The sequence below is a fragment of the Rutidosis leptorrhynchoides genome, chromosome 10, assembly GCF_046630445.1.
Source record: "Rutidosis leptorrhynchoides isolate AG116_Rl617_1_P2 chromosome 10, CSIRO_AGI_Rlap_v1, whole genome shotgun sequence".
In the NCBI taxonomy this organism is placed as follows: Eukaryota; Viridiplantae; Streptophyta; class Magnoliopsida; order Asterales; family Asteraceae; genus Rutidosis; species Rutidosis leptorrhynchoides.
This window is the reverse complement of record NC_092342.1, coordinates 142842095-142862041: the sequence shown is the minus strand read 5'-3', so window position 1 is coordinate 142862041 and position 19947 is coordinate 142842095. Positions and strand designations below refer to the sequence as shown.

The 19947-nt window shown below is 35.2% G+C and overlaps 1 protein-coding gene across 1 annotated transcript; it reads left to right on the top strand.

Annotated features, from left to right (window-relative positions):
- The first annotated feature begins 3502 nt into the window (after positions 1-3502).
- Positions 3503-3934, top strand: LOC139870663 (uncharacterized). Its single transcript, XM_071858444.1, has one exon. It carries the CDS (start codon positions 3503-3505, stop codon positions 3932-3934), a length of 432 nt encoding a protein of 143 aa, XP_071714545.1.
- Positions 3935-19947: the final 16013 nt, after the last annotated feature.

Here is a 19947-nt window from a genome sequence, read left to right as displayed (position 1 = left end):
TAAAAAATGAATGCCCTGGCCCGGGCTCGAACCCGCGACCTCTAGTTAATCCGGCAAACCCTCCAACCGTCTGCTCTATTCGTTATATATTGATTTACTTAGCTCCCTAACTTCATTTAACCCATTTCAATCAGCAACATTTAATCCATCATCAACGTCACCTTAAATCATTTTTCTCATCTTCCATTATTATCATATCATATCATGATTTCATAGTCATAATACCAAATCATCATCGATCACCATCTTATAACATCATCATCGAGTATTATGTTATCATGTATCATTAATCTTATCGTCCCCCATCAGAAAAAAAATTATAGGAGTGGCTCACAGCCCAACTACTATGGTAATACAATTTCACGGCCCATCCTAACAATCTCTTGGCCCATCTTAATTATCTAAAACTCCACAACAACTAACCTTCTATAATAAGCCCAAGTAAACAATAGAGATTTACGGCCCATCAAAGTTTAATTGCTTGCTCTAGGATTCGGTTTATATTAACAAAACAAATAGAAAGAATGCAAGTTGCTGCCATGTGACCATTCCTAACATATTCTTTTTAAAATCCCATCATCATTATCAAACTATTATTATTATTCGTTAACCCTTTAATCAGCAAGGAAATTTAGTCGACTTTTTGACCCTTCCATAAACTAATCGATCCACTAAGATGCAAGAATAATAGCATGTCGGCACCACTATTCTTTGGGTGGGACATAGCTTGTGAAAGTTTAAACCGCTCATCACTTTAAAATCATATATATTAAATTACATGTTTCAATTGTCACCCTCTATATCTACATAAATATATCGCAGAAGCAACAGATACTATGGTGTTCTCGAATTCAAACAGAAGAAGAAAAAAAAAGAAAGGAAAGAAAAAAATATAATAACGGGCTGTATTTTGAGTTTGATGATTTGTGTGATGTTTGGTGGCTGTATCCGTTGAAAAAGAGGAGAGGAAGAAAGAAGATAAATATTGAAGGTCACGGTGGTGGTTGTAGATGAGAGATGGTTAAAAGTTGTAGTGATGGTGGCCGATTGTTTAGAAAGGGTGGCTAATGGTTGATTGATGAACGCAACACAGAAGAATATAGATGATGTTTGAACCATAGAAAACAAGAAACAAAAATAAAGCAGGTGTTTATGAAGTGGGTTTGAATAGAGATGGTGAATGGTGGTGTCGTGGTAATTAATTAGAAGAGGAAACAAGATGACATCGAGTGGTGGATTAGTGTATGTTGGAGTTGTGGTGTTTACATTAGGTATGGTGATGATAATATGATTGTAATTAGAACCGAACAAGAAACAAAAGTAGTAAAGGTGATGTTTGAAGATAATGAACATGGAATGGTGATCGATGGTTACAATCAGAACATCGTTTAGACATGAATGTATTAGATAAAACATATAGCAGTCTACTAACCTAAGATTTGCAGCAAGTTTTGTTAATGAACGATGAAGGTGGTTGCATGTTATATAGAAGAGTTTGGTCTTGTTTTGCATTTACAGAAAACAGAAAAATAAACAAATAAATGAGAAAAAGGTTGATATGGATTGCTAACAACTTAGATGATTAGTTGCCTTTATATTTTGGATTTTACTGGTTGTAGTCGACTGCAATCAAATCTTAGAGACAGGAAAAATCGGATTTCTACAACAGTGAGATGGTAATAGGAAACAGATACTTATATTTCTTGTATATATATGTGTATAATTGTATTATATATAAATTGCTGTATTTGTGATGATATATAGATGTATAATCGTATTTATATGTCTGCTTTTATGGATATCTGCATTTTTATATATATATATATGGTTATATATATCTGCCTATATGTATATATAATTCTTAAGTTTTTGTTAATTAATAAATATATTAATAATTAATAATATTAATAATATTACTACTAATAATAATATGATAATAATAGACTTAGTATAATAAATGAATAATAATAACTTTATTAATTTATTTAATAATAAAGATACTAAAGTGATAATAATAATGATACTAATAATAATTCTAGTTATAAAAATTTTAATACTATAATAATAACATTAATAATACTACTTATACATATCAAAAATTTTAATATTTACATATTTTATATTAGAAGTAATAATGTTACTAATTCATTTATTATTATTAATATTAACAAAAATAATTATAATGAAAGTAATGATAATCATATTAATACATCAATTTTATTCAAACTTGTACTTATATTTTAATATAGTACCATTTATTATGTAATATCTATAATTTATTAAATCTTTAATATTTGTTAGTTATATATATATATATATATAAATATATATATATATATATATATATATATATATATATATATATATATATATTACAATATTACTTATGTATAGAATTCATATACATTTATATATTTATTTACACCTCGAAGTTCGTGAATCGTCGGGTATAGTCAAAGATCAAATGCTTACATGAATACAGTTCAAAGTTTTCGAGACTCAACATAATAGACTTTGCTTATCGTGTCGAAAACATAGAAAGATTAAAGTTTAAATTTGGTCGTAAATTCTCGGGTCGTCACACAGGCAAGGTTATATTTTCTTATATAATGATGCCTTTTGGTTTAATTAATGCGGGTGCAACATACCAATGGCTAATTGACACTGCGTTTGAAACCCAAATTGGGCGCAATCTTGAGGCTTATGTGGATGTTTTAGTAATTAAAATCACAACACAAGCGCATATTTTAGACGATATGCGGGAAACATTTGATACATTGCGCAGAATAAATATGAAGCTCAATCCGTCAAAGTGTAGTTTCGGCGAAACAGAAGAAAAATTTTTGGTCTATCTCGTTACTGAGCAGGGTATTCAAGCTAACCCAAAGAAGATATTGGCCATTGAGAATATGACTGCGCCAAAGACAGTTAAAGAAGTGCAAAGTTTGATGGGTAAGTTAGCCGCGTTAACGCGTTTTTTGTCCAAAGCCGCTGAAAGGAAATTACCATTTTTCAAAACCTTGAAAGGTTGTCTAAAGCAAAAGAGTTTTTTATGGACAAGCGAGGCTGAAACTGCATTTCAGGAAATGAATAAGTTGTTGAAAACTTTACCTACGTTAACAGCACCAATTAAAGGCGAAACTCTTTTACCTCTATATATCAGTGGCAAATGAAGCTTTTGGTTCAGTTTTAGTGGCAGAAAGGGATAAAATACAAAAGCCAGTGTATTTTTGTCAGCAAAGCTCTCGCAGGGAGCGAAATAAACTATGCACCCATTGAAAAATTTGTGTACGCGCTTATATTAACATCGCGAAGGTTGAGGAGATATTTTCAAGGGCACCCAGTACATGTGCTAACTAACATGCCAATCAAGCAAGTTTTAACAAAACCAAAAATATCTGGTAGGCTCGCGTTGTGGGCAGTGTAGTTAGATGCTTATGAAATCTCTTACCTTCCGCGCAATGCTATAAAAGGCTAGGTTCTAGCATATTACCTTGCGGAAATGTCTGGTGAACTGGAGGTAATTAATGAGCGAATAGAGTTAAAGCCAGTGCACGACGAAACATGGGATTTATTTACCGATGGAGCCTCATGCGCAGAAGGTGCTGGTGCGGGCCTATTGTTAGCAAGCCCAAGTGGTGAAGAGCACACGTACGTGCTACGTTTCAATTTTGAAGTAATAAATAATGAAGCTGAATATGAAGCGTTGCTTGCTGGTTTAAATATCGCGTATAAAATACATGTCCCCAAGTTGCACGCTTTTACAGATTCGAAGCTAGTGGCTAATCAGTTTAATGGCTCTTTTGACGCGCATGAACTTTCAATGCAAAAGTATTTGAAGCTGTTACAAGAATCAGCTATGCGGTTTGAGCATTTTGAACTCGCACAAGTACCAAGAAGTCAAAATAAGAAAGCGGATGCATTAAGAAAGTAGGCTGCGTTAACATTTTCGTACTTTCAAAAGCAAGTTTGGGTGGAGGAGTTACCTGTAACGACCCGCACTTTTTCGATCGTTCTATACTTATAAGATTAATATTTACATAAATTAAACCTTACCAACATGATAAGCAATCCAAATTATCGAGACTTATGTTTTTCGAAAAGAGTTTTACACAACGTTTGACCGTCTAGTTTGACCGATGATATCACGAACTATACAATATATGATAATTATACGTTTGTGTATATATATGTATATATACATATTTAACATGACCTAAGAATGTTTTAATATCTCATTTTGTATTAATAACAATAAGTTATAAGTATATTTTGAAACTACTAACTTAAGTTTTCAAAACGATAACCATACGTAACGTTATTTGACTTAAATACTTATGACCTATAATGTTTATACATATATCGTATAAGTAATGTATTTAATCACTTTTAAAGACTTAAATACATAAAACAATATAAGTATATTTACAAAAGATAGCTATATTTGAATCCTCGTTCCGTTTTCTCAAAGATTTCTATACGTATACCTAGGGTATATGTACCCGTATCATACGCAGCTTCTAGATGTATTTACTATTGGTATATACCAATAAAAATCTGCTCCTTAGCAGCCTTAAATGATTAAGAAACATGTGGAACCAACCATTTGTCAAGTAGCATGAATTATTTAGCAAGAAAACAAAGTTAGGTATCTTTTTTTTCCTTTATAACCTAAAAACGTTTTTATGCATGCACACCATTTCTTCACCCCATTTTCTCATACTTACACTTCCATTTCTCTCTCAAAATACTCTTAACTTCATACTTGATCATCTCCTAGCATTTTCCCCATCATTTAGCTTCAAAAACAACACTTAAACCTCATAAGAAAACCTTACAAAAACACTTCAAGAAATCCTTCCAAGAACACCAACTTACTTCCAATCTTTCATCCACTTCCATCACCCTTTTGGTTCTAGGTTCTTACTCCTCTTTTACAACAACCTTGTCCAAGGAAATTGAGGTAGAATCTATGTTCATAACCTTATTCGATTCATATATATATAGCTATCTTATTTTGTGGTATAAAATTTTAACAACAAGAACATAGTTTGAATGTTTTCAAACTTGTTTGCAAACTAAATAGATCCTTCTAACTTAACTTTTAAAATACTCCAAGACCTGTAATATAACTTAAATATATGCTAATTTAACAAGGTATAACTTGGTTTTTCAAAGATTATCTTAAAAACTGTTTTTACGACGTCGGAGTGCCACCGGGGGCTGTTTTGGGTTGGATAATTAAAAACCATCTCAAACTTTGAATTGGAGGTTTATTTTCTGGAAAAATGATTTTTACTATGAATGTGATAACACATAAAAATTTCATGATTTAACTCAAAGTATAAGTATTTTTAGAAAAATAATCATTTAAGGTTGTTTACATGATGGAAAATGATTAACTTCATAAGTTTCACTAAAGTTTGACCTATGCCGTGTGATTTTGAATACAAACTAAGGTATTTACAGTTCATAGTCTTAAATAGGGACTCGATCCAAGGAGATGACAAGTTGAATCAACAAAAACGGAGTTGTAACGAAGAAACTATGACCGAAACAAAATCGGATATCCAAGACTAGTTTAGCCACGAAAATAATTGGGAAAAATTAAATAAATCACATCTTTTTAAGTTAACATGATATTTTATATATATGTACTTATAATTCAATTTTATATGGTTCAGGATCACCCGTAAACAACACGAGAAGATTAATCATAAGATCCCATGATTGTACGCAACACGTCATTTGACAACACCGGTACTTTATGTACGCAACACGTCATTTGACAACACCGGTACCGTGGGTCAAGATTAATCTCGACCAATACATATACGATGGGGTTTTATTTATTTCGTTGGGGGTTTTATTTATTTCATTGCGGGTATACTAAACAACTAAAAATGAACCATTAAAATTGAATTACTAACAACGAACTGCTAACTACGGACTAAGGAATTATTCAAAGTATTAAAAGTATAACAAGTATATATATGTGACGTTTGTTTAAAAAGAAAAGGTATTGATATATTATATATGGATAGGTTCGTGATATCAACCGGAGACCAAGTCAAATTATATATATATCTTCAAGACGAAAGTGAGTATATAGTCCCACTTTTAAACTCTAAATATTTCGGGATGAGAATACATGTATTTTATGTTTTACGTTATGGACACAAGTAACTGAAAAATATATTCTACGTTGAGTTGTACCACTGGCATACTTCCCTCTAGCTTGGTAACTGTTATTTACAGCGGTATTGTAAACGCGAATCCTGTTGATAGATCTATCGGGCCTGACAACCCCAACCGGACTGGACGACCAGTATTCAACGGTTGCACAGTACTTCGTTTCGTGACTACACTTGGTACGGTGTAGTAAGATTTCATAATAAAGGGAATATGCGACGTGATTAAATGTTAAGTATGGTTACCAAGTGCTCAACCACTTAGAATATTTTTATTAAACTGTTTATATACGAAATCTTGTGGTCTATATATATATATTGCTGCCGGCATTAAACCTATATCTCACCAACTTTATGTTGACCTTTTAAAACATGTCTATTCTCAGGTGATTACTAAAGCTTCCGCTGCATTATGTTGAATTTGAGCAGGATCATGCGTACGCATATTTGTGTCAAAAATAAAACTGCATACCCAAGGATTTGTGTTGTAAAATATGCTCGAAATCGTGTTGTTATCATTATATGTAAAGTTTGAAAGTCGAAGATTATTGCTAAACGATAATCATCTTTTTATTGTCTAAAGCTTGTAACAAAAATAATGGTTATGGTTTGTAATGTATAATATATGCAGTTTCTCTTTCAAAAATGTCGCATATAGAGGTAAATACCTCGCAATGAAATCATACGTTATCTAACACGTTCTTATGGTTAAGGACGGGTTATGACATGTGGTATCAGAGCGGTGGTCTTAGCGAACCAGGTTTGCATTAGTGTGTCTAACCGATAAGTCGTTAGGATACATTAGTAAGTCTGGACTTTGACCGGGTCTGATTTAAAAACCATTGCTTATCATTGTTGGTTAAAATTTATATGTAAATATTATGTAGTACTAATGGGTTAGTTGTTGTATGATAGATGTCGGGCTCAAAACTTGTTATCACATTCAGCGACTCCGAACCAGAATCTTCAGATGGTGTTCCAGTCATTAACCTATCCGATGACGAAAATGATATCTTTGGGGAAGACTCACAAATTCCGGATGAACCAACTATAGAGAACCCGGAAAGTGAACCCGAGGAGGAAAGTGAACCCGAGGAGGAAAGTGAACCCGAGGAGGAAAGTGAACCCGAGGAAGAAATACAGGAAATTACAAAAGACGAGTTCGAACTAGGAAAGAAACGAAAGGCTAATGAATTAGAAAATTCAAATCCTGAGTTTAATAAGGATGATGTGGCACCAACTCCACTAGACACTACCACCCCTATTCCCGCTATTCCTATTCGTTCTATCCCGGCATCCAGTTCTTCAGTCCCACAGCCAAAATATAGGCAGACAGCCAGGATAAGCGTTAAGCGATTCTTTGAACCTAAACGTCCTAGAAAATAGACCAAACGATGCGCTGCCGTATTAAACCATGGGATCATATAATGTTTTGTATAATATTATTAGTGTGGTTTGCTTAATGTTCGATGTAAGATAAGCATATGCAAAATAGTGAAGTGTGAAATGCAATAATTTTCCATGGTTAAGTATTATTTAGATGGTAGTAATTGATTCTGTACTAAGCTATTAAGTATGGACATTAACGGGTAGGTACTACCCTAGATATAATTATAAAACGCTAATAAGAAGAAAAGGCTTTTATAATAATACCTGGTTCATATTATTAATAAGCTATAATGTACTGTAAATATACACTACATCTATAATATTCCATGTGAATAATTATTTTCTTTTCATTCTTATAGAAGAATATGGCGCGATTGAACCGAATGACGGAACAAGAAATCCAGGAACTCATCAATCAACGAGTGAACGACAGAATGTTATGGGTCGAGGCTGCAAGAGGTGCTGCAGTTAACCCAAATCCTCGTGTGGGGTGCACTTACAAAACTTTTCAAGCTTGCAAGCCCTCATCATTCAGTGGAACAGAAGGACCGATCGGTTTAACCCGATGGATAGAAAAGATGGAGACTGTGTTTAAAATCAGTGGTTGTGTTGAAAAGGACATGACCAAGTATGCATCATGCACTTTACAAGATAGTGCACTCACGTGGTGGAAAAATTATGTGAAGGCTGTAGGAGGAGATGTAGCTTATGATACTCCATGGGAAGAATTCAAAACAATGTTAATCAACGAATATTGTCCAAGGAACGAGGTTAGGAAGTTGGAAGATGAATTACGAAGTCTGAAGGTTGTTGGTACTGAAATCACCAACTACAATCAGCGATTCATGGAATTAGTTTTGCTATGTCCTGAATTGGTTCCAACCGAAGAACGGAAGATTGAAATGTACAAAGATGGTTTGCCCAAAAAGGTCAAGGCAAACGTTACAGCATCGAAACCTAAGACAATTCATGAAGCTATAACCATGGCAAACGAGCTAATGGATCAGGTCATCATGGATAAGAAAGTATCCAATACTGATGTGAAGGTATCAGGTAACAAAAGAAAGTGGAATGGAAATTATGATCGAGGTAACCAACAACAATCTTTTAAGAAACAAGAAATCACGCAAGGTGCGGGTAGTGGTTTAAGCTTTGGTTATAAAGGACAAAATCCTTTATGCAACCGATGCCACAAATATCACTCTGGTTACTGTAATGTGGTATGCAACAAATGTAATCGAAAGGGTCATCTTGCTGAAGATTGTAGGGCTCTCTTTATAAATACAAATGGTACCAAGACTCCTGCCACCAATGCAAATAGAATTGCTTTGGCTACCATTACTTGTTATGGGTGTGGAAAACAAGGTCACTATAAGAGCCAGTGCCCGAATCCAGAGAAAAATATCGGCCCTACACGAGGGAGAGCATTTGTTATTAATGCTAGAGAGGCGTGTGAAGACCCGGAGCTTGTTACGGGTACGTTTACCATTAATAACTTATCCGCATCTATTATATTTGATACTGGTGCTGATAGAAGTTACGTGTGTAGAGACTTTCACGCTAAATTGAATTGTTCATCATTACCTCTAGATGCTAAGTACATGACTGAGTTAGCTAATGGTAAACTAATTAAAGCCGATAAAATTTGCCGTGATTGTAAAATAAATTTAGCCGGAGAAACATTTAAGATTGATTTGATACCCGTAGAATTAGGAAGTTTTGATGTAATAGTCGGCATGGACTGGATGTCCAAAATAGGAGCCGAAGTTGTGTGCGCCAAGAAGGCAATTCGCATTCCTCGTAAGAATAAAACGCTAGTAATGATTTATGGAGAGAAGGGTAACTCAAAGCTAAAACTCATTAGTTATTTGAAAGCTCAAAAGTGCTTGAAGAAAGGGTGCTATGCTATCTTAGCACATGTTAATAAAGTCGAAAAGAAAGAAAAAGAGAAGTGCATCAATGACGTGCCTGTGGCAAGAGATTTTCCTGAAGTATTTCCGGAAGAGTTGCCAGGATCACCTCCATTTAGATCTGTAGAATTTCAAATAGATCTTGTACCAGGAGCTGCACCGGTTGCCCATGCTCCATATAGACTTGCACCGTCCGAGTTAAAAGAACTTCAGAGTCAGTTAAAAGAATTACTGGATCGTGGATTCATACGACCAAGTACTTCACCGTGGGGAGCTCCAATTTTATTCGTCAAGAAGAAAGACGGATCTTTCCGAATGTGTATAGATTATCGTGAATTAAATAAGTTAACTATCAAGAATCGGTATCCACTACCGAGAATTGACGACTTATTTGATCAACTCCAAGGATCATGTGTGTACTCGAAAATTGACCTAAGATCGGGCTATCATCAATTACGTGTCAAAGAAGAAGATATACAGAAAACTGCTTTTTGGACACGCTACGGTCATTACGAATTTTTGGTTATGCCGTTTGGATTGACGAATGCGCCAGCTGTATTCATGGACCTCATGAATCGAGTTTGTAGTCCATATTTAGATAAGTTTGTTATCGTTTTCATTGATGATATTCTTATCTATTTCAAGAGTGAGCAAGAGCATGAGCAGCATTTAAGGTTGATATTAGAGTTGTTGAGAAAAGAACAGCTATATGCTAAATTTTCTAAATGTGCTTTCTGGTTGAAAGAAGTGCAATTTCTTGGCCACGTTGTTAGTAGCAAAGGAATTCAGGTTGATCCAGCAAAAATTGAAGCCATTGAAAAATGGGAGACTCCTAAGACACCAACGCAGATACGCCAATTTTTGGGTTTAGCCGGTTATTATAGAAGGTTTATTCAAGATTTTTCCCGAATAGCTAAGCCGTTGACAGCGTTAACGCAAAAAGGGAAGAAATATGAATGGACCTCTGAGCAGGAGAACGCATTTCAAATACTAAAGAAGGAGTTAACTACGGCGCCTATTTTATCGTTACCAGAAGGGAACGATGATTTTGAAATATATTGTGACGCTTCGCGACAAGGTTTTGGTTGCGTTCTTATGCAACAAAAGAAAGTTATTGCATACGCATCCCGACAATTGAAGATTCACGAGCGGAATTATACGACGCATGATCTAGAACTGGGAGCAGTCGTGTTTGCATTGAAGATATGGAGACACTACTTGTATGGGGTTAAATGCACTGTGTTTACTGATCATAAAAGCCTTCAACATATTTTTGATCAGAAACAGCTGAACATGAGACAACGTAGGTGGGTCGAGTTAATAAACGACTATGATTGTGAAATTCGTTATCATCCCGGGAAAGCGAACGTGGTGGCCGATGCTTTAAGCAGAAAGGAACGAGAACCAATTCGAGTACGAGCGATGAACATAAAAATTCGCATGAATCTCAACTCACAAATCAAAGAAGTTCAACGAGAAGCACTTACTAAAGAAAATATAGGAAATGAAATAATGAAGAAGTATGAGAAGCAACTCGTTATGCGGGAAGATGGAATTCGATATTTTGCAAATCGTATTTGGGTACCGAAGTTGGGTGGATTAAGGAAGTTGATATTAAATGAGGCACATTAGACAAGATACTCGATACATCCTGGAGTTGGAAAGATGTATCAAGATCTTAAGACACGTTATTGGTGGCCTAATTTAAAGACAGACGTAGCAACATATGTTGGGGAGTGTTTAACTTGTTCCAAGGTCAAAGCAGAACACCAGAAGCTGTCAGGGTTACTTCAACAACCAGAAATCCCAGAATGGAAATGGGATGGTATTACCATGGATTTCATCACGAAGTTACCAAAGACTGCCTGGGGTTACGACACCATTTGGGTGATTGTTGATCGTCTCACCAAGTCTGCACATTTCTTGCCTATAAAGGAAACAGATAGAATGGAGAAACTATTACGATTGTATATAAAGGAAGTTGTTTCAAGGCATGGAATACCTATTTCCATTATATCTGATCGTGATAGTAGATTTACCTCAAAGTTCTGGCAATCACTACAGGAGGCACTAGGAACTCGTCTAGATATGAGTACCGCATATCATCCGCAAACCGACGGGCAGAGTGAAAGAACAATTCAGACTCTTGAAGACATGCTCAGGGCATGTGTGATCGATTTTGGAAACGGATGGGATAAGTATTTACCGTTAGCAGAATTCTCGTATAATAATAGTTATCATGCGAGCATTAAAGCTGCACCATTCGAAGCATTGTATGGAAGGAAGTGTAGATCTCCTATCTTTTGGAATGAAGTAGGAGATCGACATTTAACTGGTCCCGAGATCATACACGAAACGACTGAGAAGATAGTACAAATCAAGGAGAGATTGAAAACAGCCCGTAGTCGCCAAAAGAGCTACGCCGATGTCCGAAGGAAACCATTAGAGTTTCAGATTGGTGACATGGTTATGCTAAAGGTGTCACCTTGGAAAGGTGTGATACGTTTTGGAAAAAGGGGTAAACTGAACCCAAGATATGTAGGCCCGTTCAAGATCATCGAACGCATTGGACCGGTAGCTTATCGACTCGAGTTACCGCAACAACTCGCCGGAGTACATAATACCTTTCACGTCTCGAACCTTAAGAAGTGTCTTGCAAAGGAAGACCTCACCATTCCTCTTGAAGAAATCCATGTCGACGAGAAACTACAATTCGTCGAAGAACCAATCGAAATCATGGACCGTGAAGTTAAACAGCTCAAGCAGAGCAACATACCGATCGTTAAGGTTCGTTGGAATGCTCGAAGAGGTCCCGAGTTTATGTGGGAATGGGAGGATCAGATGAAACAAAAGTATCAACACTTGTTTCTCGATGACGCAAAATAGGTACAATTTTAAAATTTCGGGACGAAATTTATTTAACGGGTAGGTAATGTAACGACCCGCACTTTTTCGATCGTTCTATACTTATAAGATTAATATTTACATAAATTAAACCTTACCAACATGATAAGCAATCCAAATTATCGAGACTTATGTTTTTCGAAAAGAGTTTTACACAACGTTTGACCGTCTAGTTTGACCGATGATATCACGAACTATACAATATATGATAATTATACGTTTGTGTATATATATGTATATATACATATTTAACATGACCTAAGAATGTTTTAATATCTCATTTTGTATTAATAACAATAAGTTATAAGTATATTTTGAAACTACTAACTTAAGTTTTCAAAACGATAACCATACGTAACGTTATTTGACTTAAATACTTATGACCTATAATGTTTATACATATATCGTATAAGTAATGTATTTAATCACTTTTAAAGACTTAAATACATAAAACAATATAAGTATATTTACAAAAGATAGCTATATTTGAATCCTCGTTCCGTTTTCTCAAAGATTTCTATACGTATACCTAGGGTATATGTACCCGTATCATACGCAGCTTCTAGATGTATTTACTATTGGTATATACCAATAAAAATCTGCTCCTTAGCAGCCTTAAATGATTAAGAAACATGTGGAACCAACCATTTGTCAAGTAGCATGAATTATTTAGCAAGAAAACAAAGTTAGGTATCTTTTTTTTCCTTTATAACCTAAAAACGTTTTTATGCATGCACACCATTTCTTCACCCCATTTTCTCATACTTACACTTCCATTTCTCTCTCAAAATACTCTTAACTTCATACTTGATCATCTCCAAGCATTTTCCCCATCATTTAGCTTCAAAAACAACACTTAAACCTCATAAGAAAACCTTACAAAAACACTTCAAGAAATCCTTCCAAGAACACCAATTACTTCCAATCTTTCATCCACTTCCATCACCCTTTTGGTTCTAGGTTCTTACTCCTCTTTTACAACAACCTTGTCCAAGGAAATTGAGGTAGAATCTATGTTCATAACCTTATTCGATTCATATATATATAGCTATCTTATTTTGTGGTATAAAATTTTAACAACAAGAACATAGTTTGAATGTTTTCAAACTTGTTTGCAAACTAAATAGATCCTTCTAACTTAACTTTTAAAATACTCCAAGACCTGTAATATAACATAAATATATGCTAATTTAACAAGGTATAACTTGGTTTTTCAAAGATTATCTTAAAAACTGTTTTTACGACGTCGGAGTGCCACCGGGGGCTGTTTTGGGTTGGATAATTAAAAACCATCTCAAACTTTGAATTGGAGGTTTATTTTCTGGAAAATGATTTTTACTATGAATGTGATAACACATAAAAATTTCATGATTTAACTCAAAGTATAAGTATTTTTAGAAAAATAATCATTTAAGGTTGTTTACATGATGGAAAATGATTAACTTCATAAGTTTCACTAAAGTTTGACCTATGCTGTGTGATTTTGAATACAAACTAAGGTATTTACAGTTCATAGTCTTAAAGAGGGACTCGATCCAAGGAGATGACAAGTTGAATCAACGAAAACGGAGTTGTAACGAAGAAACTATGACCGAAACAAAATCGGATATCCAAGACTAGTTTAGCCACGAAAATAATTGGGAAAAATTAAATAAATCACATCTTTTTAAGTTAACATGATATTTTATATATATGTACTTATAATTCAATTTTATATGGTTCAGGATCACCCGTAAACAACACGAGAAGATTAATCATAAGATCCCATGATTGTACGCAACACGTCATTTGACAACACCGGTACTTTATGTACGCAACACGTCATTTGACAACACCGGTACCGTGGGTCAAGATTAATCTCGACCAATACATATACGATGGGGTTTTATTTATTTCGTTGGGGGTTTTATTTATTTCATTGCGGGTATACTAAACAACTAAAAATGAACCATTAAAATTGAATTACTAACAACGAACTGCTAACTACGGACTAAGGAATTATTCAAAGTATTAAAAGTATAACAAGTATATATATGTGACGTTTGTTTAAAAAGAAAAGGTATTGATATATTATATATGGATAGGTTCGTGATATCAACCGGAGACCAAGTCAAATTATATATATATCTTCAAGACGAAAGTGAGTATATAGTCCCACTTTTAAACTCTAAATATTTCGGGATGAGAATACATGTATTTTATGTTTTACGTTATGGACACAAGTAACTGAAAAATATATTCTACGTTGAGTTGTACCACTGGCATACTTCCCTGTAGCTTGGTAACTGTTATTTACAGCTGTATTGTAAACGCGAATCCTGTTGATAGATCTATCGGGCTTGACAACCCCAACCGGACTGGACGACCAGTATTCAACGGTTGCACAGTACTTCGTTTCGTGACTACACTTGGTACGGTGTAGTAAGATTTCATAATAAAGGGAATATGCGACGTGATTAAATGTTAAGTATGGTTACCAAGTGCTCAACCACTTAGAATATTTTTATTAAACTGTTTATATACGAAATCTTGTGGTCTATATATATATATTGCTGCCGGCATTAAACCTATATCTCACCAACTTTATGTTGACCTTTTAAAACATGTCTATTCTCAGGTGATTACTAAAGCTTCCGCTGCATTATGTTGAATTTGAGCAGGATCTTGCGTACGCATATTTGTGTCAAAAATAAAACTGCATACCCAAGGATTTGTGTTGTAAAATATGCTCGAAATCGTGTTGTTATCATTATATGTAAAGTTTGTAAGTCGAAGATTATCGCTAAACGATAATCATCTTTTTATTGTCTAAAGCTTGTAACAAAAATAATGGTTATGGTTTGTAATGTATAATATATGCAGTTTCTCTTTCAAAAATGTCGCATATAGAGGTCAATACCTCGCAATGAAATCATACGTTATCTAACACGTTCTTATGGTTAAGGACGGGTTATGACATTACCAAGCAAGGCAATTGATAATGATTTAATGGTCACGTCAGTTGAGGAAGCACAACCAAACTGGATGGAACCAATTTCACAGTACATCCGCAATAATTTTCTACCGAATACCAAACGCGAAGCTCGTTTAGTTCGTGAGCGGGCACCAATATACATCATTCAAAATGATATTTTATATCGTAATTCATATTGCGGTCCAATGATGCAGTGTGTTGGCCCAATTGAAGCTGAAATGATAGTGGATGAAGTACACAATGGTTCTTGCGCATTGCATTCAGGTTGTAAAACCATTGCGGCTAAAATTATGCGAATGGGTTATTTTTGGCCATCTTTATATCGAGATGTTCTAAAGATTGTTAAGCATTCCGAAAGTTGCCAAAGGCATGCACCGCAGAATAGGATGCCAAGGCACGATATGATTCCTGTTAACTCACTATGGCCATTTCACAAATGGGCTATTGACATTGTAGGGCCATTTCCTACCGGTCCTGGCAATGTCAAATTCTTAATAGTGGCAATTGTTTATTTTACAAAATGGGTTGAGGCGAAGGAAGTTCGCACTATCACTAGAGTGCAAGTGCGTAATTTTGTTTGGGAATATATTGTGTGCAGATTTGGCATTCCCCGAGAGTTGGTTAGCGATAATGGGGCTCAAATAGCGAAAGACCTGTTCAAAACATGGTGCACCGATTTAAATATAATCCAAAAGTTTGCGTAGGTGGCACATTCGCAAGCTAATGGGTGGTGCGAAGTAACTAATCGTGATATTGGAAGCGGTATTAAAAAGCGGTTATATGAGAAACGCATTGGTTGGGTGGACGAGCTACCCAATATATTATGGGCGCATCGCACTACTTTCAAGAAAAGTACAGGTGAAACACCCTTTAGTTTAGTATATGGCTCTCAAGCAGTAATACCCGCTGAAATTCTTGTGCCAACGCATAGAATTGCTAACTTTGATGAAGAAGCAAATAGCTAAGCTCTATGTGAAAACTTGAATTTAATAGAAGAGCGAAGGTTAATGGCTGCTATCAGGGAGACAAATAACAAACAGCAAATTGCCAAGTATTACAACAAAAGAGTGCACGTATTGTCCTTTGATGTAGGCGAATGGGTACTGTGGAATAATGATGCGAGTCGAGCAGAAAAAATTGGTAAGTTGGGACCTAACTGGGAGGGTCCTTATCAAGTTATTGCTATTAATGCGGCAGGATCGTATAAACTCGCAGACATAGAAGGGCGAAATCTCCCTAATGCGTGGCATGCTGCTTTATTGAAGTGATATTATGCATAAATTTGTAAAATAAAGTGTTGAGCAATGCACATATGTATTCGAAGTGCAAAACAAAATATAAAAAAGCACAGTTGTTATTTTTCTTTGTGTTTTTGATTTTTGCAAGTCTTGATCACACTTGTAAGAATATACTGAATAAACACGCGAAAAGATTTCTTATATTGGTAAAATTAATAAGACTTTGCAGCATATTTACAGTTCATGAAATTTTCTATGACATTTGGTTTCAATATACTGGTATGTTTCTAGAAAGCTAAGTCATGTAGTGATGACATTGCCCACTTACGCAAAACTATTTATCGCGAAAGGATGATAATTTCCTAAGTATTTGATTCTGCCATACTTAGATGCTTCGAGATGCTAATTAATTGCCTAAGGATCGTTTTGACGGACTTGGAAGATTCAAAACGTATAAATATATACAAATACAGATTGTTTTACAAAAGTACATACTTATTATGTGCACGATAATAAAAGTTGAAAATTGCAAAGGGCAAGTCTCTGTTATGAATGATGATGATGAAAGCACTATATAAATAAAAGTACTTGCAAAAAATATAAACAACGAAAATTTATTAATAAAAGCGCAGAGATAGATGCGTGTAATATTACATAATACATTTTCATTCCGTAGATAAGTCAAGCTTGATGATGTCATCTACAGTGGCATCATCTCGCTCGTTTATCGCTGTTATTTTAGGGATGGGAATTTCAGCTATGTTCTCCCTTGCAGCAGTAAATGCTGATTGATCGTCTGTCACAGAGCATAAGTGGTCTGCTATTTCAGATGGTAGCAGCTCTGGCAAGGGACAGTGGATGGCTATCTAGTCCATGAATTCCACCCTCTCGCGCAATTGTAGCGCGACAGCATATACTGAAAATTTTCTGGAAACAGGAAGAGAGTTGAGTACTTTTCTTGCTAACTAAGGCAGATGTTGGCGGAGCTTTATAAATTCAAACTCTGCGGAGGATTTAGCGGCTAGAGCGTTGTCCCGCTCTGATGTCAGTTTGGCAACATCCTCCATTAAAGCTTTAACGGTTGCTTGAAAATTGTTTTCCTTAACCGCTGCTGCAGAAAGTTGCTGCTTTAAGTCTTCAGTAACAGCTTTTACTGCGGTGACTTCCGCAGAAAGATCAGAACAACGCTTTTCGCTGTCTATAACTTTGGCCTTTTTAGTATAATACTTGGCCTTCTCACCTTCAAGAACGTTGAAAAACTGCTCTTGGCAGCACATCATGTCATAGGCGGAGTTAAATGCCATATAGAAGTTCTGTACGAAGCAATTGTGTGCTTCTGGTGCAGGAAGCTTCACGAATTCATGGCGAAGCTCGTCAGGTATCGCCAACTTCATTTGATGCCGTTGGTCTAACGCCGCAGAAGAGGACGTGCAGGTATACCCTGACAATTCGTCAACTCTCACCCCATAGGAGTCGGGTGGAGTATGGAATAGCTCAAATCTGGTCGACGGTGCCAGGACTTAGGAAGATTGGTTCACCAGTTGACTCACCTGCGATAAAAATAATTTCGTGAATTAGCGAAGAAGCATAATATGTGCAAATGTTATGATAAAGGGGTAATATTTTTGGCTTACCCATCTGTTGCTCAGACTCATACTCAGATGTCATCGGTTTATCAAAAAAATTAGTTTCCCGCTGCTTTAATTTCTTGCTCTGCGATGTTGGAGGAGTCTCATATGGTCGTTTGATGGTGCCTAGTTTGGTGAGAGGGGATTTTGTTGTTAAGTCAACAACTTTAATCGATTGCCTCTCCTTACCAGACGAGACAGTTGATTTTGACTCCAGACTTGTTAATAGCTTTGTAATCAGGGTTTTTGGGTTTACTTTGCTATCAACTTCGTCGATTCTCATTTTGATGATAAAGGAGTTGTGAGTAATGTAAGGATTCTGAAGATTGATTGAGAATTTGATTAATTGTAAGTGTTTTGGGTTAACGGGTAAGGATTTTGTGATTGTTGATATCGATGTATATATAGGAGGATTTAGTATGTTAATCGATTATGATTAAGTATCAATCATGTTGATTTAACAGTAATATTTCTCGCCAACGGATAGAAACGGTAACTTTGATTAATTTAACGTTAACAAAGGCATAGCGAAATGATTCAATGCGGTTCCCAGTCATAAATAATTGCGAAATTTTATTTTTAGAGTTTATCATGATACATTTTTTATGCAAAATGTACCATAATAAAGTGGGGGGACTTGATCATATACATAGCATTGTATATGTATTTTAAGTGCTAAAGGCTAAAAATAGAAGTTACGCGAAGTATATTTAAAGATTTGGATTATCCGCTGAAAATCAAGATAGCGGATCATATGGCGCATTAATAAAAGAATGCAGATTCTTTTCGCTAAGTTAACGTGGATGATTAGACAATCCGCATACCGCGAATATTCTGGAAACTATAAATAGAGAGTGTGGCCTCTCATTTGTAGGTTGTTGATTCTATGCCATTTGCCCAGACATTTGTAATTTTCACTTGTGACTTTGCCTAAGGAACTTTTACATTGTGTTAAGGTGAATCATGCTAATTAACAATCAAGACCGGGTCGGGGTGGTTGATTACTTGATTGATAAAGTGAAAGACGATCATCAGGGCCCAAAACAATCATCAAACATCCCATTCCACATTCTTAATCTCATTGCACTCAATCCTTAATTAAGTATTTTTAATCTAGGATTCATCAGATAACGTGCTTGATTTGATGTCTGGATTATTTTGTAATCTTTTTCAACAAAGTACAAAAACAGAATTGTTCATGATCATCAAGTGAAACTACCTGTAAAGTTACAGATCTCAATTTGCTAAATCAAGGACGAATTTCATGGTCAAAGATTCGACTTAAAATTCAACATGAATTTTATTTCTCAAATCTGAAGTCTCTGTTATGTTTTTGTTGGAATTGATGATCGACGAGCATTCATTGAAGGTTTTGCAACACTTTTGGTGCAGAAATCAAGTTATGAAAGTATCTAATTCGTAAAATTGGATTTCATTTTCTAAGTTTGAAAAACGTGTATGTTCTTCATTTGATTCTGAGTGTTTGTTGCTCTTTTGGACTTGAATCCTTGATAAAAGGCTTAATCAAAGCTTCAGGAATCATTAATCGATTTTTTTTAAACATCAGATTGAATTTTGTGAAATTTGATATTGTTGAAGACGGTTACTATGCGAAGAACACATTTGGTATCTGATCTTGAATCTAATTCGGTATAATTCAACAAACAAATTCATACTGAATCGGTATAAGCTTCGGTATATTGCAGTTATTAA

Excerpts from the sequence above, each read along its gene's own strand:
- LOC139870663 (XM_071858444.1), top strand. The coding sequence starts at position 3,503 with ATGTCTGGTGAACTGGAGGTAATTAATGAGCGAATAGAGTTAAAGCCA.